Source organism: Sturnira hondurensis, unplaced genomic scaffold (assembly GCF_014824575.4).
Source record: "Sturnira hondurensis isolate 20B ecotype Veracruz unplaced genomic scaffold, ASM1482457v3 Scaffold0021143, whole genome shotgun sequence".
Lineage (NCBI taxonomy): Eukaryota > Metazoa > Chordata > Mammalia > Chiroptera > Phyllostomidae > Sturnira > Sturnira hondurensis.
In genome coordinates this window covers 20,631,582-20,655,304 of record NW_028093774.1, presented here as the reverse complement: position 1 = coordinate 20,655,304, position 23,723 = coordinate 20,631,582, and the positions used below count along the sequence as shown (strand labels likewise).

The following is a 23,723-nucleotide window of genomic DNA, read 5'->3' as shown; positions in this document are numbered from 1 at the left end:
ATGGACAGGAAGACATAGTTGAGAGAACTAGCCAGTGGTTTCATGATGACATGTATTCTTTCATCAGAAGCATACTTTGCAGCCCTGGCTGGTGTAGCTCAATGGATTGAGGACGGGCCTGTGAAGCAAAGGGTCGCTGGTTTGATTCCCAGTCAGGGGACATGCCTGGGTTGCAGGCCAGGTCCCCAGTAGGGGACACATGAGAGGCAACCACACATTGCTGTTTCTCTCCCACTCTTCTTCCCTTTCCCTCTCTCTAAAAACAAATAAATATATTTTTTAAAAAGCATACTTTGCAAATTAGACACGTAGGAATATTGTTCATTCTCATGGAAAAGTTTCCTCTTTCCCATTTTCCTTGAAACATTTGACAATCTGTGCATTTTTAGTTTCTTTGGTAGAGCTATAAATACAAGTATTAGTTTTCTAATGGACACTACCATGAGAAAAACCACAACAGAAGCAGAATAATAATGGCAAATGATAGCCTCAGAGTTGGGGAGCAGTAGGGCATGGTGGGGACTGGGGTGGTGCAGAGTCCTTGCTGGGTCTCAATGAGACAACTCTTCTTCAGCCACTGGGGGCCATGAAGCAAGGTAGACCCAGTGTTACCAGATGAGGATAAGGTGCAAATCTGGATATTTACGTGAAATAGTCTTTTCAAAATATTATGGGGGCAACATGGTAGAGGCAAAACAGATCACATCCAGAGGCCACATCGTACGTAGGGGCCCTCATTTTGGGACTCTGGCATGTGCCAGAGAGGATGGTAAAAATTCTGAAAGACACTTAACTGCACAGAAGATATCTTCAGAGGGAAAACACCAGGTTATATAGATTGTATATAAATATTTTGACTAACACCTTTTAACTGATATTTTGGAATAAACCGTTCTGTTTTCGTTGCACCAGATGGCAAAACATGCCTAATATACCAGTGTTGAATTTGCAGTGGGTTTATTTTTGTCCATTTTTGGCTTTCGCATGGAAGCATATATAGCACCCTTCAGTGGGTGACATTTTCCCAGTGTCTCCAGTGACCAAGATGCAGGTAAGCACCTTGTGCATGCCCAGTTAAATAGCGGTCACATACCCGTCCCAGAGAGGGGAGACTGCACGAATTCCCTCTGGTGAAGTAGAGCAGCTGAGCAGCCACACCTGGAGGTGAATTTGAATAGACTTTTCTGCTCTTGACTCTCTGTTGCTTTCCACTAACTTCCGCTGGGGGAGGGACTGTGTGCCATTTGAGCTCCGTCGTCAGTGCCGTTGTCAAGGTGGGTATGCCTTTGCTGTTTGATTTGTTAAAGTACATTTTTGGTCATTACTTTTTCCAAATTTGTTTAAGCGATAAGATATGAACTCATTCTCATTATTTAAAAAATTAAAGCTCTGGCTGGTGTGGCTCAGTGGATTGAGTGCCGGCCTGTGAACCAAAAGGTCAGAGGTTCCATTCCCAGTGAGGGCACATGCCTGGGTTGTGGGCCAGGTCCCCAGTAGGGGGCACAGGAGAAGCAATCATACATTGATATTTCTTTCCATCTCTTTCTCCCTCCCTGACTGTCTGAAACTAAGTAAATATAATTTTTTAATTAAAATATTACATATAATATTAAACCCCCACCATTGAGCAATAAAAGCTTAAAAATCTTCGAGTTAGTTGCAGTGTGGCTTTCCAAACCTTTTTCTGCGCATTTATAAAACATGTACAGTACTGGCTGGTGTGGCTCAGTTGGTTGGGTGTCGTCTGCAAAATGAAAGGTCCTCTGTTCCATTCCAAGTCAGGGCACACCCTGGGTTGCTGGCTGGCCCCCGGTTGGGAGTGTGCAAGAGGCAACCGATTGATGTTTCTCCCTCACATTGATTTGATATTTCTTCCCTCGCTTTCTCCCTCCCTTCCATTCTCTCTAAGCATTAATAAAACCTCTTAAAAAATCAATAAAACACACTTACAAGGATATAGTTTATTTTTGACATGAGTGATATTCTTTATATGTTCTGCAGATCCACTGTGTGTGTATACATATGTATATATAAATATATATACACATATATGTGTACAGAAGATCTGGCTGGAAAAAGTCCAGCCATTGTTAATATGATGAAAACTATTTATGTGACATCAATGTAACCCAGCAGCCAAGGAGAGTGGACTGGAATGTGCATGTGTGAACAATGACAACTTCACTGTACTAGTCAGTGGAGACAGTAGACCCCATTGAGTGAGCGCATGTACTGTGTGGCCGTCAAATTCAAAATGACTGAGCCAGTAGAGCAATGAATCTGCACCAAATTCTGAGTTAAGCTTGAACATTCCTCCACAACAACTGTCTAGATGATTCAGGAGGTCACAGCTATGGGCAACTGGTGACTGGCAGCTTCATCTCAACAATGCACCTGCTCGTGCATCACGTCTCATGGAGAGTTTTTTTGAGAAACATCAAATCACCCAGGTGACTCCACCCCACTATAGTTCATATTTGGTACCCTGCAACTTCTGGCTTTTCCCAAAACTAAAATCACCTTTAAAAGTGAAGAGCTTTCAGACCATTAGTGGGATTCAGGAAAATACAACCAGGCAACTAATGGCAATTGGGAGAACTGTGTGAGGTCCCAAGGTGCCTACTTTGAGGGGGACTGAAGCATCATTGTCCTGTGTACAGTATTTCTTGTATCTTGTGTCTTTGTCAATGAATGTCTCTGTTTTTCATATTATATGGCTGGGTACCTTCTGGAGAGACCTCCTATATTCCATGTTATGTGTATAACCTAGTTTTTTTTTTATTGTGAGTTTTCCACTGTCATAACAATGTTGCATTGAATATCCTTGTAAATGTCCTTTTTAGGCACATTTTCAAGTTTTCTGGGAAAAATAGAGAAAAAATTGAATTACTGAGCCATAAAACAACTCCTTTTGTGTCCTCCTAATAATTACCTGTATGTGTGCTTTACAGAGTCCTAATGTCCAAGGTATCAAAAATTCTTGTATTTTAAAAACTCCAGTTTTATATGCTACTCTCATTTGAGTCCTATCCTTTAAATCAGTTTGGAATTGACATGGATAAGCAAACGGTATTCTAAGTAGTAGTCATAGCTCAAAACTAATAAGTTTGGGGAATAGGTGCTATGTTTCAATGATAGGGAAATTCAATTGCCAATTGAGAAGATAATCCCCCTTAATCATGTTCTTTTTTTCCAATTGTGACGACTGGATCCAGAGGTGCTATGAAAGTATTTTTTCGCATCACCCTTCTTTAATACTAACTAGTTCGAGTAACTGTGGGAAACACAGGTTTGGATACTGTGTGCTTGTGAAGTCTGGAATACCCGCTTTTCTCAAGCAGATCTAGTTCATTTAATTTTTAAACCTTTTAAAAGAATATTCTTTACACAAAGTACTAATATCAGAAATGAAAGATGGCTAGATAGCCCTGACTTGTGTGGCTCAGTTGGTTGGGCGGCGTCCTGCACAGCACAAAGTCGCTGGTTCATTTCCCAACTGGGGCACACGCCTGGGCTGTGGGTTCAGTGCCCCCTGTGCGAGGCATGCATGAGAGATGGCTGATAAGCCAATTGAGGTTTCTCTCATACTGATGTTTCTCTCTCTCCCTCTGACAATAAATAAAATTTATTTTATTTAGATGGGAGAAAGATGGGATATATCCCTACAGATCCTATGGATATTAAAAGGATAACAAAGGAATACTATGAATAACTCTTGGCCCACAAATTTGATAACCTAGTTGAAATAAACCAGCATCTTGAAAGATACACCTGCCAAACACAGAAGAAAAATAGACAGTTTGAAGAAATTGACTCAACAACCTTCCGAAACAACACCAGGCCCAGAGGGGTACTACCGAACATTTAGGTGGGAAATTATACCCGTTCTCTCATCTCTTTCAGAAGATAGAAGCAGAGGGAATACTTCTAACTCATACTGTGGGGCCAGCAGTATCCTAATATCAAAACCAAAGACATTACAAGAAAAAACTGTAGGCTACAGATCTCTCGAACATAAATGCAAAAAATTCTTAACAAAATATTATCACATTGAATCCAACAACATATAAAATGAATTATATAAAACCACCAAGTGGAATTTACTGCAGGTATGCGAGGCTTGTTCAACATTAAAAAATCAGCAATGTCATCTATCACATCAGCCCCAAGAAGAAAGGTCACTTGCTCATAAAGGTCAAAGGAGCATTTTACAAAATCCAATACCCATTCATGATTTTTTAAAACTCTTATTAAACTAGAAATAGAGGAGAACTTTCCTAACTTGATAAAGAATATCTACAGAAAACCTATATCTAACATTGTCAAAATGTCAGTTCTTCCCAAATTGATCCATAGATTCAGTGCGACCCAAATCAAAATCCCAGCAAGTTTCGTGTTTGTGTGTGGATATCGGCAAACTGATTCTAACATTTATATGGAGGGGCAAGAGACACAGACTAGCCGACTCGGTGCCATTAAAGGAGAAGAACAAAAACGAAGGGCTGATACTACCTGACTTGAAGACTTACTCTAAAGCTACAGTAATCACAACAGTATTGGTAAAATGAGAGACAAATTAATGAAACAATTTAGAACCCAAAATAGACCTACTCAAATGCAATCAACTGATTTCTGGCAAAGCAGCAAAGGCAGTAACAATGGAACAAAGACAGTATTGTCAAAAATGGTACTGGGACCACTGAACTTGGACATGCAAATAAGGGAAGCTATGCACAAACCTTACACCCCTCACAAAAATTAACTCAAAAGGTACCACACGCTTAAGGGTAAAACACAAAACTTTATATAAAATTCCTGGGAGATAACTTAGGAGAAAATCTAGATGACCTTGGTTTTGGCGATGGCTTTTTAGATCACCAAGGGCACAACCAATGAAAAAGGAAGGAATGACAAGTTGGAGTTCACTCACATTAAAAATTCTGCTCTTGGGCCCTGGCTGGTGTAGCTCAGTGGATTTAGCACGGGCCCGCGAACCACATGATCGCGGTTCGATTCCCAGTCAGGGCACGTGCCTGGGTTGCAGGCCAGTTCTCAGCAGGGGACTCATGAGAGGCAACCATACATTGATATTTTCTCTCCTTCTCTCCTTCCCTTCCCCTCTAAAAGATAAATAAATAAAATCTTTAAAAAGAAATTCTGCTCTTGGAATGTCAACAGTAAATGTACAGGCCACAGACTAGGAAAAAATATTTGCAAAACATCTAATAAAGGACTATTATCCAGAATATACTAAGAACTCTTAAAATCCAACAACATGAAAACAACCCAGTTATAAATGGGCCAAAACCCTTAACAAACTCCTCACTAAAGAAGATACACAGACGACAGATAAGTATAAGAAAAATGCTTCACATTCTATGTCATCAGGGAAAGACAAATGAAGATGAGATACTACTGAACACCTGTTAGAATGGCCAAAATCCAGAACACTGACAACAGCAAACGCTGCCCAGGAGAGAGCAGCAGAAGCTCCCGTTCGTTGCTGGTTGGAGTGCAAAGGGGCACAACGACTTTGGAAGACAGTTTGGCAGCTTCTTGCAACAGTAAACATACTTCTACCACATGATCCAGCAATCACACTCCTTGATATTTACCTGAAGGAGCTGAAAACCGGCCACAGAACAACCTCTGCATGGATGTTAATAGCAGCTCTCCTCACAATTGCCAACAATGAGAAGCAACCAAGATGCCCTGAAGAAGGTGAACGGATAAATAAACTGTGGTACCTCCAAGTAATGGAATATCATTCTGCACTAAAAAAAAGATGGGAGTTGTCAAGCCATGAAAAGACATGGAGGAAGCTTAAATGCATAGTATGAAACCAGGCTGAAAATGCAACACGCTCTATGATTCCTACTATATGATATTCTGGAAAAGGATGAAACAATGGGGACTGTGGAGATTGGTGGCGGCACCCTGGCTGGCGTGGCTCGGCTGGGTGATGTCCCACAGGCCGAAAGGTCACTGGTCTGATAGTCAGAGCACATGTCTGGGTTGTGTGTTTGGTCCCCGGTCAGGGCCCATGTGAAAGACAACCAGTCGATGTTCCTCTTCCTCTCTCTCTCCCTCCCTTTCCCCCTCTCTAAAAATTTTTTAAAAATAAAATTTAGAGCCCTGGCTGGTTTAGCTCAGTGGATTGAGCGCGGGCCTGCGAACCAGGCGATCGCGGTTCGATTCCCAGTCAGGGCACATGCCTGGGTTGCAGGTCAGTTCCCAGCAGGGGCCAGTTCCCAGCAGGGGATGCACGAGAAGCAACCATACATTGATGTTTCTCTTCCTCTCTCCTTCCCTTCCCCTCTAAAGATAAATAAATAAATATTTTTAAAAAATAAAATAAAATTTAAAAGAAAAGATTAGTACAGTTGTTGCTAGAGGTCAGTGGAGAGGGAAGGATTTTTAGGACAAGGAAGCTATTCTGTAGACCACTGTCGTGGTGGCTACATGGATGATACACTTGTCCAAACCCATAAAGTGGGCGGCACCGGAAAGAAGGCTGCAGACTTTGGGAGATGCTGCTGCACGTATCAGCGTAGGTTCATCAGCTGTAACAAATGCTGCACCTTGCGGGGCGGGGGGGGGGGGGGAACGGGCTGCTGCGGGCAGGGCAGGCTACGCTGTGTGGAGGAGGCAGGGAGTATGCAGGAAATCTCTGTTCCTTCTGCCCACTTTTCCTCTGAACTCAAAATGCCTCCAAGAAATAGAGACTATTTTACTTAAAAAATAAAGACTATTTTATTTTCAAAAAGAATATACCTTGAGGATTTTCTGGTTTTCGTATGAGCCTTATGCTTTCACTAGATATGAATCGAGTGTCAGTAGGGCCTCTACAAGATCTGAAAGGCATCCCCAAAATNGGGGGCGCGGGCTGCTGCGGGCAGGGCAGGCTACGCTGTGTGGAGGAGACAGGGAGGAGGCAGGGAATCTCTCTGTTCCTTCTGCCCACTTTTCCTCTGAACTCAAAATGCCTCCAAGAAATAGAGACTATTTTACTTAAAAAATAAAGACTATTTTATTTTCAAAAAGAATATACCTTGAGGATTTTCTGGTTTTCGTATGAGCCTTATGCTTTCACTAGATATGAATCGAGTGTCAGTAGGGCCTCTACAAGATCTGAAAGGCATCCCCAAAATGCATGGTCAGGGCAGAGTATTGGCAACTGAGGCCCTAACCCCCAAATTGCTCAGATGCCATACATATGAGTTGTGAGCTACAATGTTATTTAAACTTCAAAACTTAGGGGAGAAATCTGATTGGTGGAGGAGCTTGTAGATGGGCGAAGAGAGGAGCCGTGGGCGGGCAGAGCCGATGTTTCTCCTGACTTCTTTCTGATCCCAGGAAAGCAAACTGATCGTTCTGACTTTGTGTAATCGGAACAGGACAAAACCAACCAAACCCTAACAAAATGAAAACTGCTGTCTAATCAGGAAGCTAGCGTGTGCCTTATTAGGTTAGTTAGCTTTGTTATTTATGATAATCAGGTATTTGTGGTTTAAAGTGTTCTTATGGAAGCGTTCTAAGCTATGGTGCCGCCGACTTTTATTTGCCCCTTCCTTAGGGGACATCACTCCTTCAACAGGACTCTTCCTCGGAGATTGCAATTCTACATTTTTTTAAATTTCTATTTTGACATAATTATAGATTCATAAGAAGTTACAAAAAATATACAGGGAAGTCTTCATGTACCTTTCACCCAGCCTCCCCTCATGTAGCATCTTGTGTAATTAGAGTTAGCTATCAAAACCAAGAGTTGACATCGGTGTACTCCCCGCCGTCTTACTCAGATTTCACGAGCTTATATTACAAGCACTCAAGTCCGCGTGTGCAGTTCCATGCAATTGTATCAGGCGCACCTTTGTGTGACCACCCCCACAGCCGAGGTGCGGCATTCCACGTGGGGTGCCAAAGGACCGGAAGGGATATGGAATGAGCCACTTTGCTGGTAGTCCCCTTGAACAACTCGTGCTCAGGGCTGTGTGTCGTGGGACTGCCGCTGCTCTGAGGGGGGAGGTCGCATGGCTCTTGCAACATAAAGTAGCTTTTTAGTCTTCTTATTTTCATGGGATCATCATTAAAAGGTGTATCTGTCAGTGATTGTGTTTGATGAAGATAAATCATGGTCACTCTGTTTGAAGGGAATTAAATGATAAATATTTATACCCCAAAGTGTAAAGGCCTATAATTGATCTTCATTTGGGGGGTAAATTCACCAAGTTCTTTTTCTGCCAAGTTTTAGAACATTGGATACTTGCTCAATAATATTCTAAAAACCAGTGCATCTATGTAGTTCGTGAAATAGTAAGGAGACTGTCAACTTCCCAGAGAAAGACCCTGATGGGTTTAAAGTGCTTGGGCATAATTCTGTAATGAAAACATGGAAACCGTCACTTAATAGCATACTCTAAACATTGTCAAAATAATTAATCTCTGCCTCACTTTTTAGGTAATTACGGTCTCCAGAGCTTAAAGATATATAATCACACCTCCAGCATGAGGATCTTAATTGTTGCACATAGTATAGAAAAACTAAGGGGTTTAGGAATGGAAGTCCAGGGTTAGTAAGGTTTCTTTTCCCAGCATTTGCTGATAAATCTACAATCCAGTAAAACTGTGCTGTTATATTACCTCTATCCCAGTGTCTCCCTTAGAAACGCTTATTTCTGACCCTATTTTGGCAAGCGTTCTCTATGGGAGAGAGAAGGTCTGGAGTCATTCTGGTCGGTCCAGGGTCAGTCAACTCAGCCCTGCTAAAGTAACGGGGTGTGCAATGAAAAATGAAATGTCTAAACACCAAGATAGTAATATGGACCAAAAACAGCTTTTATAAAGAATGCATTCTGGCCTTGGCCAGTGTGGCTCAGTTGGTGGGGCGTTGTCCTGCAAACTGAAAGATCACAGGTTCAATTCCTAGGTTGCGAGTTCATTCCCGATTGTGGTGTGTATGAAAGGCGACTAATTGATGTTTCTCTCCCTTGCTTTCTCCCTTCCTTCCTCTCTCTCTAAAACCAATAAGCATGTGCTTGGGTGAGAGGTAGGGGGAAAAAAAAGAATGCATGCTGCCAGATGTAGTTGCGGGGTTGTTTTTTTTTTTGTTAAGGATTTAATATAGTGAGAATTCAGCAAAGCATCAAACTGCTCATCCCATTGACTCGTAACGACTGATTTGAAAAAGCCAGTTTATTTAAAAACAGTAGCCAAAAACCATTTAAAGCCTTTAATATTCTGAAGAAAGTAATCACCAACCCACACTGGTGAAAAGAATAGAGGAGGAAGATAATCTTGCGTTAACGGCTATAAGATGAAAAGGCCCAGAAAAGAGACCCGAGTATTTTCCATTAAAAAGTAAGCTGTATCTTTATGGACATGTAGTCTGGACACAGTTTTTTGACACTGGGCAAGGAGAACCAGAGTTGTGTCAGCGTGTCCCCCTGCACCCACTCGATCATGACCGTGACAAGCCACTGTCATGATCGTGGCAAGTGGGACCACCGCAAAGACATTTGGACAAAAGCAGGTCAGCGTTTTAGGAAGCAGGGAACACGTAGCAATAATAGCGATGTCAGGTGTTGAGTCAGCACGCTGACATAAAGTTGTGGTAAAGAGTAGCTGGAGGAAGGTGTGTGGGGTGTACAGCACAAGGCATTTTTTAAAGCGGGGTGTTACCTCTCAGAAAACAGTAACTTCAGTTTCAAGCTAAACTTTACACTGTCATATCACTGGTATTAGCACTTATTACTTCCTGGCTATAATAAAAACAAAATTCAGAGTGTGGTTTATATCAGTAATGTCACACACATCAGTGTCATTCCTAAGCTCACAAATTATTCTTTTTCTCTGTAAAGAGTACAAATTCATGGCATTGCTGACAGTTCGTGACTGCTGAGTACCAACAAAGCTAACATTTACTGAGCACACACTGTGCATTAGGAGTGTGCTGAGAATGTCACCTGTATTGTTTTATCTAAACTTTCGAGGAGTACTGTGAGGTAGGTGCTGTTGTCCCCATTTTATAGATGGGAAGGCTGAGGCCAGGAGAGTAAGCACCTTGCGGAGACAGATCCAAGGTGCTGGAACCAGGATGAAAACACGTTCTGCAGAGCTCAGGCACCTGACCACAGTGGTCCACGGAGGAAAGGTACTGGCTGCAAGGGGAGCTGTGGACCGCAAATCAGACAGCTGAGGGTAGAGGGGAGAAATGGTGAGAGCAGACATGTTCTCACCTGAGGCTAAATTTCCCAGCCAGAGAAATGAGCTGCAGATCCATAAAAGGGGGGAGAAGAAGGATTTTCTAAGGGAAGAGTAGACATGACATTGGAGGGTGAGAATTCTCCAAATTCTCAGGAGAATTTGGAAATGACAAAACAAGAGTCTGAGTGCGAAGCAATGAGGTTGTGAGAAGCAAAATAACCCATAAGGCTCTTGGCGAAGGCAAAGGCAGGCTCTCAGAGAGTGGGTGGTCATGTGGCCCTGGCGAGGTCTGGGGCAGGTGTTCCTTTGCTGTCCCATCGTCTCCCCTGCCCTCGGCTTTGGCAGGCATTCCCGTCCTCTAGAGGCCAACACCCGTGGAGGAGCATTCCCCTCTGCGCACTCAGTTGTATGCTATTCAGGTGTGTGTTGCCTGGAAGAGCTGCTTCTTCCTCTGTAGGCATCGTCTCCCCTTGACAAGATACTCTTTCTGCCGATGATCTTTTTCCACAGCTGAGCACTCAATACATACAGTGGAAGGGACCCCCACCTCAGAGCTGCAGACTGAATTATTAACCCTGCCGAATGGGTCATCAGAGCTCACTCACTCCAGAGTGTGTTTTCTGTACTTCAGTCTGGACAGGAATATTTCTAGGCTCTGATAAGCATCGTATTTGCCATGCTGTCGCAAACTCGTTTCCCCCAGGCAACAGCCATCAGCCACATGGGACCGTGGCCTGTCCTAGCCAATGTGTCCTGCAACTCTTTCCAGCCGCTGCTCTGTCTTATTACCATCTAATTTCCTCAGTCCCAAAAAAGTGAGCTTGCTTTCTGTGAGATCTGTGCAAATGCCTAATAGTTTGTGTAAAACATCAAAAAAAAATTTAAATTTCTATTGTTTTTAATGAATGCATTGTCAAAGTGTTCTGCTCTATAGGACTAAGGGCCAAAACTATTGAGAAAAGCTAGAATCAAAGATTCTGAAAATTTACAACATTCAGGATTTCATCCAGGAAACTAGTTACCAAAACTTTAGCTACTTTTATAAGGATTCTTCTAAGAAGTATTTTCTAAATGCACATGTAAAATTGTTACAGAAATCTTACTTTAAATTGCTTCTGAGGATTCTATATTCTGTCATTGAAAACAAAGACAATTTTTAAAAAAGGATCCATGGACCTGTGTACAGTGGTCGGGCTGGGTTTATTAAAGAGCGCTGTGTTATTTCTGTCAGTTTTTGCTTTGCCCTTTCTCTGATGTGTAGGAAATGGTTGGTCATGCCTTGTACATCCAGGAGATGCCTTTGGCCCCTTCACCATATGAATCTGACTTGGAATTGTGTGCACTATTTGAAACCTTGTTTGAAAGAAGGTTCCTAATAAACCTTCTCCTTTCATGTCAGTGAACTGCCTGCTTTTAATCAATAATGAGGCATTAACTCCTCAATAGTTCTGTCAACATGAAACGCAGTCCAGGCCCTACCGTCCACCACTGAAGTACTGGACACTTCGGCACTATTCACCCAGACTCTGAACGTGTCTAATGTGGGAGAGAATAGTGTCCACATTTACCTTAATGGAAAGAATGAGCAGACCTTGGCAATGTTATGGCTGAACAACAACCAGCTCAGCTTACGCTCCAAGTGTGTTCCCAGCAGAAAAGAAGATAGACTTGGTGGAAACAGGAAAATATAATAAAATAGATTCCTTCTGTTGGCAGAGCATATATATTTATACATTCTTCTGAGTTTAGCTCAGTGGTTAGAAAACAGTTCCTGGAAAGACTGCAGGACACGAATGTTTTCAATTCAAGGTTGCACATTTCATCTGATTCCCTGGGACAAGGTTCACTGCCCTGGAGGGGGCTTGGCTCCGTCTTTACAACACACACTAATGAAGTTCAGGTTTGGGACAGAGAATGGCTGGTCCGTATCAGACAATCACATGAACTTGGAACGGTTTCCCACAAAAGTCTTAAGCAGCTATGTAATAACACTCTGGACAGGGGGCTCTTTGGCCGTCTCCAGACACGGGTAACTGACTGCCCTCACTAAGTGCCTGCCTGCTTTTCAAACTTAGATCTGGCAGCAACCTTCATTTTCGCAAAGCAAATGTTGTGGGAGAAATCGGGGCAAAGGAGACCTGGATGCGACTGGTTATGCTGAAGGACGCTTTACAATACCCTGAGCGCACCCTGAGAAGGTCGGTTTGGGCTGAGCATGTTTGTCTTGTCCTCGCAGCTGTCTGACCTAAGTGAAAATGCAAAAGAAAGTCGTCGTTCATACCTTTTCATGTTGAGACGTCTATAGTGAGCGTTTAGGGGTTTTATCTCATCAGACCCAGCCCACCTGAAAGGTCAAGGCAGTGGGTCATTGGATATGAACTGTGCCCCACCCACCCCCAGCCTGCACACCTTTGGCTGTGCCTCCCAAGACTTGATTCTGACTGCGTTAAAAGACACATGCAGCTATTCAACTTGGCAGATGTCTTGCCTATATCCTCTGAGGGAGTCACAATTTGTGTTGGGCCAGTAGATGGAAAAACGTTGATTTCGTGAATTCCTTTATCTGTGAAGGATGAGCCAGGGGCTGTCATTTCCTGACGGAGTGTGGGAATTTCCATTTCTGTGTGCGATGCTGCATTTGTCCCGGGCGGGCCATCCATCGTCCATGAGGTTGTGCATGGGCTGTGCAAGTCCCGGTCTGTGCCTGTTTCCTCCTTCCTAACTGCAGTGGGGTGGGCTACATGGTCTCCTTAGGCCCCTTCCAGCTTTTGCATTCTGCAGTCCAGTGCTTCTCCTGAGAGTAGGCAGTCAGAGCATAATTGCACTGATTGACTAGAGACAGTCCGGGCTGTCCAGCCAATAAACTCTTCCAGCAGACAAATGTGCCTGAGCAGCGACAGCAAGCCCTGCAGGAAGTTGTGTGCTGGGCTTGCTGGAACGATCAGTGGAAATCCAGGCTGCTGAAGCACTCCTAAGAGTGAGGCAGGGCTTGTCAAGTGACAGTGCCCTGTCATTGTGGGGGACTTCCTGGAGATGGTAGCCTGTTTAAGGTTGAGACAAGCAGCAGGAGGTGTCAGGGTGCAACCCATCAGCAGAAGGTCTCTCGTGTTCTTCCCCACGCCTCACTGTCCCTACTGACTCAAATGCCCCAGCCTCGTACTTGGGCAAGTTCCGTCACTGTTCAAACACTTCTCTTTGGTTACTTTTTTTAAAATGAAGATAATACCTACTTTTCCGAGTAAAAAGCTTAGAGAAAATGCACTTAAAAGTGGCTAGCAAATAGGTGGAGCTTGATGAATAGGGAACTAAAACGAGCGACTTGTAAAAACAAACAAGCGAACAACAAATAAGATGACCTTATCTGAAAGCAGGGGCCAGAAAACAAACACTTGTGGAGGGAGCAACATTTCCCAGGGCGCTTCGAGACTATTTTACAGAGTGCCTGAGAGTTCCCAGGGTCCCAGCACTGGCAACAGTGAACTGGGGCGTCAGGTCTTCTGATTCCAAAAACTGGTGTGTTCCTTTTACAGTATGCCAGCAACACACCATTACACTTGGTATATTTTATAGCTAAGGTTAAACTGGCCATGATTCTGGAAAAGAAAATACATGACCAGAAATGGTAATAGTACCTATTGGGGCTTTACTCTCATGCCCTTTTTATACGACCCCAGCTCTCCTGACTGTCACTTAAGACAAACCCAGGAAACCCTGGCCAGTTGCTCCTCGCTCTGAGGGAACCCTAATTCCGACGCAGCTCCTAGGGGCAGCTGGGAGATTTGAATGTCTCTGGGAGGTCACTGTCCAGTTTCGAAATAACTTTATAAATGGGTTTCTTCCAGGAGGGGTCCGAGTCTTTCCCTGCGGAGACAGCCCTGAAGAACTCCTGCAACGTCAAGCTGGCCACGTCCAAGAAGCAATCTGGGACCTGCATTCCCAAAGAGACCCCCAGGAAGGAAAAGACGTGAGGCTGTGGAGCCCTGGAGCCCTGCTGACCCCGCTGCCTGCTGCTGCCTGTAGCTTGGGGGGCGGGCTGACGAAAGCGCCCCGCCCTGCTGGCCCCTGGTTTTCGCAGCCTTAGGAAACCCCTGCTTCCCTCATCGAGTACAAACCTTAAAATGATGGTACCGACGAGACAGCCCTGGGAGAGGGCATATTAAGGCCACTCTTTCGTAGCAGGAGCTGATTCCACTAATAGGCGACATTTTTCGTAAATGGGAAAGTCTGACTCTGGTTGAAGTTAAACCTGTAGTTCAAAGGGGTTTTCAGCATTCTTTTCTTTAGTGCCTAATGCGGAAAAGAGTGCCCCCAAGTTTATGGGTCATACCTCATCCTACCATCTTTGGGGGGCTGGATCCTTAGGACTTGGAATCATTCCTGCTTCCAAAACCCGCCATGCTGTTGGGCGCGGCCCAAGAACATGTTCCAGGACCTCACTCAGACTGGCACCGTACTCTTTCGTGGGGGCATCCCCCGGGACCTCCAGATCCAGCCTGGCCCGGGACTCACCCTCGCTGCATGCCCAATGACCACGCCCACATGCCAAGTGACCACGCCCATCCGGAAAGACGTGATAGCACTGCCCCTCCCACACATCCTGACCCACAAGCCTCAGGAGCTACAGTCCATGTGCCCCACATGCCACCTGGGGCTTTCTGATGGAGCATTTGACCAGTGCACGCTAGCAGTTCTTCCCCTCCATGGAGTCATCACTCGGCTGCTCGCTGTGATCACAGCCACGCGAGAAAGTCAGGAAGAGCGAGTGCGGTTGGTGACCAGACACGCCTCGCCCATGCCGAACCAAGTGCCAGGCTGACAGCTGTCAGCTGCACGCGAGGAAACGCGTGTCTGGACTAGGAATTCTCTCCAGTGATACGCAGACCAGCTGCTCGCCCTTTACTGATGCCTTATCACTAGGGTGCCACCAGTGTGCCTTATAAAGATCTCCAAAGGACCAAGAAGCTTGAAGATTGCTTATTTGTTATTTCCAGACAGGATTTGAGATGACTTACCATGGAAGGCCAACACATAAAACTGTTCAAGGTAGAATAAAGAGAAGAACCAAATAATGAACAGAAATTAAGGTAAAAAGCCCTGGCTCTAGCGTAGCTCAGTGGATTGAGCGTGGGCCTTCGAACCAAAAGATCGCGGTTCAATTCCCAGTCAGAGCACATGCCTGACTTGCAGGCCAGTTCTCAGTGGGGGACACATGAGAGGCAACCATACATTGATATTTCTCTCCTTCTCTCCTTCCCTTCCCCTCTAAAGATTAAATAAACAAAATCCTAGAAAAAGAATTTTTTAAAAATTGTGGTAAAGAAAACATGAGCTGCCTGGGCCTGGTGACTCAGTTGGAGCCCCATCCCAATACACCAAGGTTGTGGGTTCAATTCCTGGTCAGGGCACATTCAAGAATCAACCAATGAATGCATAACTAAGTGGAACAACAAACTGATCTCTCTCTCAATTCGATAAATTTATAAAAAAGAAGAAAAGAAAAATTTGACCAAGAGTAGGTGCTGCCACTGGGCCCAGCGCTTACTCCTGGGCCCCCTGGCACTAAGTCAAAAAGACCAGTAAGTTATAGAAGTTGATCATCACAGAGTTTCGGGACTAAAAGAGCATGATGCCTGGCAGACCTCTGCTTAAGTTTCAGAATGAAGGCTGGCTGTATGTTCGGTTTGCAGCATCCGCCTGTGTCCTGCCTAAGAGAGGATATTGAGATTGTCATCTCTGTAGATGCTAAGAGATTGGCCCCAGGCTGCCCTGGCTCTCAGTGGCGTAAGGACAAACACAAAAGGGGATCGTCCCTATAACTGCGACCTCATGCAACCAAGTACTCAGCCTCACCTCAAAGTCACTTCCCTTGTTATAGTGCATATTGAGAGCTCGGAAAAGCTCCGAGTCGCGGAGAACCACCAGCACTTCGGGATCCACGACGCCGTCTGAAATCGCTTGCCGGGCAAACTTCTCCATCTGGATGTAATAGAACTCCCGGAAGTTGCTGAACCACTTGATCATCTGGGAGGTGACGCAGCGGTTGAACTGTACAAACAACGGGGCGCCGCAGGTCAGCCCTTTACCACCAGCGCTCGGAGGTGGAGCTGTCCGCTTCCGGGGAAGCACAGAGGTTACTGAGAACGGCTCCACCAGCGTTAATAAGGGCTTCCTTTGAAGAAGAAGCCGGGGCTATTTTCTAAGCCTATGTAGTTATACACAGGACATTCTGAGTTAGCTCTAGTGCCCATTTGAAACTAAGTGCTTTTTGGCATATTCAATTTATGAGGATTTTTCACTGATGAAAAGGTCATCACGGGGTCTAGGTGTGACTTTAAGAGGCTCCAGGGTCAAGGCCAGTTTGGTTTCAGCCTCTGCTGCACCCAGGCCGACTGCATGGCAGCCCCAGAGCCTTCTGCCAGATAAGGGGCCAAGGGAAAGAATGAGGGTACAGATAATTATTTATCAGCAACTTGGACTTGTAGGATAAATCGAAATCAGAGCTTGGCATAGGGATCAACCAAGCAACTGAAAATGCCGGACAGACCTGGAATATGCAAAGGAATGATACAGGAAAGGTACAAAGGACCAGCCCTAACCCAACACTGTGCTGAAGGAGCCCTTAGACACTTCATGGGAGCAGGCAAGTTCTGTTCCGAACATCGGAGCTTGCTTTTCCTTATTGTCACACCTGACCTGTACTTACCCCCACTCTGTTTGAAACACAGCTATTTGAATGTCACTTGGACAGTGTCCGACTCTTTACACATTGTCTTTTCCGTAGCGTCTTTGGCAAAGACAGAACACTAGGCCAAAGACGCCATTTACTAGCGTTTCTCTCTCCCCACACTGGCCCCTCCTTGTGTGTTATCTACAGCTCAATGCCCCACCTTTCTAGCCCCAAATCGTTCAAGATTATTCAGGCCGAGTCTTAACCCCAAACTGGAAATCACACCAATTCTCCCAAAGTTAACGGGAGTTAAGGTGCACACTGGGTGGTCTAGGACTTGCCTCACCCTGGGCAAAACGCACTGCCACTTGGGAGTGTGGCAGAAGTGACACTCCGTGGAATGACTGTACCTGCACATCAGGGAAGTAAGCCTTCAGGAGGCTGGAGCTGGGGTAGCGTGTGAAGAAAAACATTAGCTTGGCCTTCTTCAAGTGGCTGGGATTTAGACCTTCCTGGATGTGTCCCAGTGTCAAGGAAAATCAACATCAGTTCATCAGACAAAAGTATCCATTACCCTAATGGTGACTCGTCCTGTTCCTTACGGTTTTTCTTTCATTTTGGTTAAATGGCTCATTTGCTCCATTTTCATGTCTCTAGCAAGTCTGATCCGATAAGCTTTTCTTTCTGGATGCTGAATACTGCATACGGACAGTACAGCTGCAGAATTTAAAAACCGTTTTGATCTGCAAAAGTTCTAAGGCACAAGTCATGTCAAATACAGTTGGTTGGACCTTGCACGTGCTTTCAGAATAGGAGGGGAAGAGATGGCAGCTCTACCCCCAAGAAAACATTTCAAAACCCCAAGCAGAGATTTAATTTCCCTTCCTGCCTCAGTTTCCTCATCTGCAAAATGCGTCCACTCAGCAGTCCACATTCTGGCTCCTGTCATTGCCTTTGCAGTGTTCAAGCCCACAAGCATCTAATGAGACAGCACCAGGTCACAGTTTGCTTTGCCTCAAGGAACCTAAGCTGCTGCTCTGCACCTGCTCTCTGTTCACCTGGAAGGACTTTCCCTCCTCCTTCCTGTGTCAGTTCAGACGTTCCTCCTCCGTGAAACCTTCCCTTATCAAATTAGACCTCCCTTACCTGAGGCTACCATGGCTCTGTACAAACCTCTGTGGTAGCAATGACCTTCCTGGGGTTTTTACTGCATGTTCATCTCCCCATTTAGACTGTGGGCTCCTTGAGGGAAAGGACCTTATTCTTTATCTTTGTATTCCACACGCCTAGCCCCATGCTAGGAACACAGTAGGTGCTCAATAAACATTTGTTAGATAAAGGAATGAGTGAATGATTGAGTGGTCGACTTTAATCCATACACAAGTATAGAAATTGTATTGCAACGTGTACCTCAGTCTGGGAACAGATTCCTTCCCTTTTAACAAGAGTCGGGAGCTGGGACATGGCTGCCTGGCACCAGGGTGGGAGGGAAATAACTATTTTTACACAAGAACACTCATCATTGCTGGGGTCAGTCCTGGGGCAGGGTGGGAAGCTTTACACAGAGGCACCTTGGCCCTCCGGCCTGAGAGCCATAGCGTTAGGACTATTAAGCTTTCTCAGGAGGATTTATCAGTTTAGCCAAATGAAACCAGCTGATTCCAGTCAGAGCCCTTGCCCCTCACTGGCCTTGCTTCTTACAGGTTCGCAAATGCTGCAAAAGAATCCCGGGCTTGGGAGTCCAAACACCCAGTTTCCGATACTGATTTTGCCACCCATCAGCTGTGTGATCTTGGACAAGCCAGTTACCCTCTCTGGGCCATTTCTAAATGTAGATGTAGTGGGTAAAGCTTGTGCTCGGCAGTCAGATCCCAGTTTTGAATCCTGGCTCTGTGTACGTCTGTCTTGTGACTTTGGGTGAGTCAGTTTGCTTGTCTGTCCCTGCCTCTCAGATGGCAGGTCTAGGGTGGAGGCTTGAGGCCCACAACCTCTTATCTGAGACTCGGGGCCAAAGGGAGTTCCAATTTCAGAATTTGTTATTCGATAAAGGCAATAAGTTGTGTGTGCGGCACGTTAGTTCACCCCCATGCAGAGGCTGTGGCCACGGTCTGTAACGCAGCACACTGACATTTCCACAGCAAAATGGGTGACTATCTACACTGAGTGGGGCAGTCTATAAATGACCTCCACTGGCTGCAGGCCAGGCTTGCCACCAAAAAGGTGGCAAGCCTCAAGGCAAAGAAATCATAGGGATTTTCAGAGCTTTTGGGGTCCCAGAACGTAGCACAGTGGTGGTGGACACATGCACATGAGAAATGCTGGTAGCGGAGATGCCACAGGGAGAGTGCAAATACCACCCTCACCATTCACTCTGACCACACCTGCTTCTCCTGTCTTGAAGGGATGGCACGTGAGTGTGAAAGTTCTCTTACACATCAACGTGTCTTGCTCTTAGGTGGCTTTCACAGCCCACAGAAATACATCTCTAATACCGGAACATAGGCAGCAGAAATGAGGGAATAGTTGGGGAGGTCAGGAGGCTGCCCAGAGGCCCCAAATCATTCCAAAGGCAGCCAAGTGCCTCACCTGGGCAGCCAGGCCTGTGGATTAACCCTGAATCCCCGTGAAGCTCTCTGAGCCCAATCCTCATTTCACAGGGCAGGGCTCCGCACACAGAGAAAAGTCAGCATGTGCCTCCCAAGGGGAGGAGAGCAGAGAGTTTTTGAGGACTGCGTTATTGAGTTTTTTCCACCACTGCCTGAGTTTAACAGGGAGTCTTTACCCAGGGGCCTCTCATTAAAGACCCAGACAGGTGATGGCCTAACAGGAAAGTCTATCTATGCTGATAGCTCTGTACTTCCTAGATTTCTTGCCGCCTGAAAAGGCAGGGGTGGCAGGTGAAGTGTTCTTAGCATTGGTCTCATTGTTGCTACTGCCTTGCCTGGAAAGCTCCCAGCAGCACTGAGCTTTGCAGTGTTTCCAACACCTGTGGCCAGCAGGGGGCGCACGTAGCACGTAGGACACAGGAGCCGGTCTTGGTGTGGCAGTGGGCTGGTACCTCGATCCTGCCGCCCTTACTACACTTGCAGGTTATTCACACCACTGACACGTGGACCTCTGGAAACTCAATTCAAGGCTGCCCGTGAGAACCAGCAGTGCGAGCTCAGCTCACATTTAAAAAGCAACATTCTGTTGACAAGAACTTCAGTCCCCCAGGATGCTTGCTGGAAGAAGGTTCTTTAGTCCTACGAGTTTGGGACTGCATATATTCTCTTCTTGGAGCTTCACATTGCACTTCAGCATGAGGAGTCCTGCCGCAAAGAACTAACCCAGTACTCACAGAAGCTACTTTCCCCCTAATTCAACAACTATTACTATCCCAAGGAAGCTTTGCTCTGGGAAACTATTTAAGAACGTAGAGTCTGCCTAAACGTGGCAAAGATAGTGCAGTGAGGTCCAGATCCCTACATACCAGTGGGGCCCCTCAGCCTCACCCCCAGGGGTCCCCCTCCTATCACGTGCCCACCCCCCATCCCATAGGCTCTGGTCCTCTCAGCTGCAGCTTAGAAGCTGTTTCTTACACTGAAGATCCCTCACCCCCTTCCAGCTGCCTCGGGTCTGGCCTCTGAAGAAAATCTCTCCTTCCCCATCTGTCTCAGAATTTTCTGGTCCCTCAGATTTGCCTCATGTCCGGTATTTTGGAAGCCCATTTGAGTTAAAAACCAAACAAAGCCCTTTCAGACCCAAAGCAGTAGTAAGTCAGTAGTGGTGGAATCTGACGTGTCACAGGGAAGATACACGAACCTTCCCTCCCAGCATCCTTCAACCCCAGACTGTGGCCCCCACTTTCCCAGGAACCTAATAACCATGAGACACTGGGAAGGAAGGCCCAGAGGCAGCATTATGAAGACCATGGAGAAAGCAAAGCAATTCCCTGCGCCACAGGGTTATTTGTCTCCGCCTCCCCCATCCTCCCAATTTGCTGCTGCTCAGGGCTCTGACAGTGAGACCGTCACTGCTTGTAAAGGATATGTGGACAGAGGAAAAAGGCAGTACATCAGTGACGGCCCGCAGGCCACCCTGCTCAGTCTTCACGGAGGGCAGGAAGGGCAGTGTTTCCCAGTGGGTGGGAGTGAAGGTCACTGGGGGCTGCTGCCGGCTCACAACCGACGGTCGCAGTCGGACAGCTCCCCAGGGTCGCAGGGCAGGCTCCTCGGAGCAGTGACTCGGGGAAGACAGATCCTGGGGAAGACGGCCACTCCAGTGACCACTGGACCCCTGATCCAGTAGCTGGCTAAGAATCTGATTTTCCTGGATGTGGGGAGGTACCGTCAAGGGGTAGGTCACTGGGGGGGCCTGATAGGGTTTGGAGGTAATTCTTGGAGAGACGGGGTGTCTAGGAGAGTCTAGAGGCTTGGCCAGTGGTAAGTGTCCCGATGGGCCCCCAGCCTGCGCCTGCGCCTGCCTGGGCACCGCGGCCGGCGGAAGTGGGTCTTCATGAGTGCCTCCCTCGGGCAAAGTCTCCCTTCTACCCTCCGGCACCAGCCCCTGGACGCTTCTGCCCAGCTGAGCCAGGCGGCTGGGTGGATCCAGTAGCACCTTTTGTAAGACTGAGTCCACAGCCTGGGACACGGCCCCAGTCAACTCTTTTCTCAGAATCTCCAGCAAAGCTCGTGTCCCAGATGGAAGGGACCTGGGCCCCTCCGGCTGGAATTCGACCTCCGCAGCCCTGTGACTTTCCACCCCAGGGAGGTCCCCCCTGGAGCCCTGGTCGTGGTCACGGTCCCTAGCCCAAGGCCCACACCCATAGCCATTCCTCTGCTTTATACTTGGGGGGCCCCTCTGCTTCTGAGCCCCTCCCAGGGCCCCAGCTGTGTCCCCAGGCTTGGCAGCCTGCAGGATGCGCTCTTGCAGCTGTCTCAGCTGGTGCTTCAGCAGATGAAGCTGTTCTCTCAAGCGAGGGCCCCCTGTCCTGCTGCCCTGGTTCCCAGCAGGGCCAGGTTTGGGGGAGATTTGCTGCATGGGAAGGCTCTGCTTCCTCTTCCGCTCCCCGGCCTTCTCTGGGCAGCTTGGGCTCTCCCTGGCTCGGGCTCTGCTGGGCACCAGAGAGTGAAGGGAGAGGCCCATGCCTTGGACGATGGTCTCCACTCTGGCCCTCTTCGCCCGGATGTGCTCATCCCAAAACCAGTCAGGATCGGTGAGGCTGGAATTGGGGACCTGGGCCCAGGGAAAGGAGGAGTCTGTGCCCTGCTCACAGGGCAGTGGGCTTCTCCTGCCTTCCATGCTGGGCTCTGCTGGCTGGGAGTGGACCCGGGATGGGGAAGAAAGCAAGCCAGAGTTAGGATCCATTCCCTGGCTCCACAGTCTCTGGCTCATAGGCTGTGGGATTACTTGGGGCCCCGTGAGGGAGCCCCTCCTCCTGATGTCCTCGGGTCAAGGATTTAGCCTCTGCAATGCCTGCCTGGGCTTAGGAAACTCCTGGGCTGGCTCCGAAATGAAAGACAGGAAGAACACAGTACCTGTGACTTCAGTTTTTCAAACTTGAACATGCAAACAGATCACCTGGGAACCTTGTCAAAGGCGGTTTCTGATTCGGCAGGTCTGGGATAGGGCAAAGATGCTGCGTTGCTGACCAGCTCCGGGTGCTCTGCTGCCGCTGTTTGGGACCACACTGAGGAGACTCCTGAGCGGTCCTCCAGGGAGAAGGTCTCCTGCCAGGGCACAGCAATAACATCAGAATGATAACAAAATAACAACAGCAGCCAGCAGCGTAACTGGCATTATGCCAAGAACTTTACATCCATTTCCTAATTTAATTATCATAACAATCCGTGGGGGTGTTGTCATTGTTACTTTACAGGGAAAGAAACAGGCTTTAGAAGTTAAAAAGCTACCGTACTTTTCAGACTATAAGACGCACCCCCCAAATTTGGGAGGAAAATGGAGGTGCATCTTACAGTCCAAATGTAGCTTACCCGGCTCACTGTGTGTGTGGGGGGGGGGGGGAGCGGCGGTGGAGCAGGGTCACAGGTTATCAAATATTTTACCACATTTTTTGTTTTAATTTTTTTTCTATTTTCCTCCTCTAAAACCTAGGTGCGTCTTATGGTCTGGTGCATCTTATGGTCCTAAAAATATGGTACCTCCTGAAGTTGCCCAGCTAGTAAGTGTTGCAGGCTGGAGTCAAAACCAGATTTGTCCAATTCAAGTAACTCTCTTAGTGATTACCTAAGAACCATCTGGCACTCGTTACAAATAGTGAGTTCAGATCCATGGACACAGACAACAGTGCGGACACAGACAACAGTGTGGTGATGGCCAGAAGGAATGGGGTGCCAGGTGGAGGTGGGCAAAATGGGGGTGGGGGGCAGAGGTGGGTGAAGAATGGGGACATCTGTAATATGGAATATAGCAATAGTATCAACAATAACAATAATGAAAAAATAGTGAATTCAGCAGTAGACCTGGTGGTTCTGCTAAACAGAATCCCTCAGTGTGGGGGCAGGAAAGCTGCATTTGAAATAAACAAATCAAAATTTGAGACCCAGCTGTCCCGCTCCTGGAGCTATCAAAGTGTGCATTCACCTGCGTTCCATCCGCATTTAACAACTATTTATGAAGCAACGCCTATGCATCAGGCCTTTTCTGGGCACTCGGAGAGACAGTGGTGAGCAAGACCAGCAGACTCGTGCTCTCAGGAAGCTGGCCGTCTAGCAGGGGAAGAGAGAATAAACAGTTTATTTTCAGGTGGTGATACCAGCTGGGAAGAAAAAGCACAATAGGGATTGGAAATGAAGGCCAGAGGAAAAGGAGGGAGCTATTTTAGGAAAGGCTGCCTAAGGCTGCTTTG

General features: G+C 46.7%; 1 protein-coding gene across 2 annotated transcripts; it reads right to left on the bottom strand.

Annotated features, from left to right (window-relative positions):
- Positions 1 to 13,762: 13,762 nt before the first annotated feature.
- PROX2 (prospero homeobox 2) lies at positions 13,763 to 22,222 on the bottom strand. 2 transcript variants are annotated; one of them, XM_037031634.1, is made up of 4 exons: positions 20,906 to 22,222; positions 17,284 to 17,391; positions 16,057 to 16,251; positions 13,763 to 14,134 (listed from the first exon to the last, which is right to left on the bottom strand). In XM_037031634.1, the coding sequence occupies exons 1-4, from the start codon at positions 22,220 to 22,222 to the stop codon at positions 13,967 to 13,969; spliced, it is 1,788 nt and encodes a 595-aa protein (XP_036887529.1). In that variant the 3' UTR covers positions 13,763 to 13,966. The 2 variants fall into 2 exon arrangements, with proteins under 2 accessions (XP_036887529.1, XP_036887530.1); XM_037031635.1 differs by lacking the exon at positions 17,284 to 17,391 and having other exon boundaries at positions 21,473 to 22,222.
- Between the last annotated feature and the right edge of the window lie 1,501 nt (positions 22,223 to 23,723).

Excerpts from the sequence above, each read along its gene's own strand:
- PROX2 (XM_037031634.1), bottom strand. The coding sequence starts at position 22,222 with ATGGATCCTAACTCTGGCTTGCTTTCTTCCCCATCCCGGGTCCACTCC. Across the intron at positions 17,392-20,905 it reads TGCCTTTTTCCTCTGTCCAC|ATCCAGGAAGGTCTAAATCC; the intron begins ATATCCTTTACA and ends ACACTGGGACAC. Across the intron at positions 14,135-16,056 it reads ACAAGGGAAGTGACTTTGAG|GTCCCAGATTGCTTCTTGGA; the intron begins GTGAGGCTGAGT and ends TTGGGAATGCAG.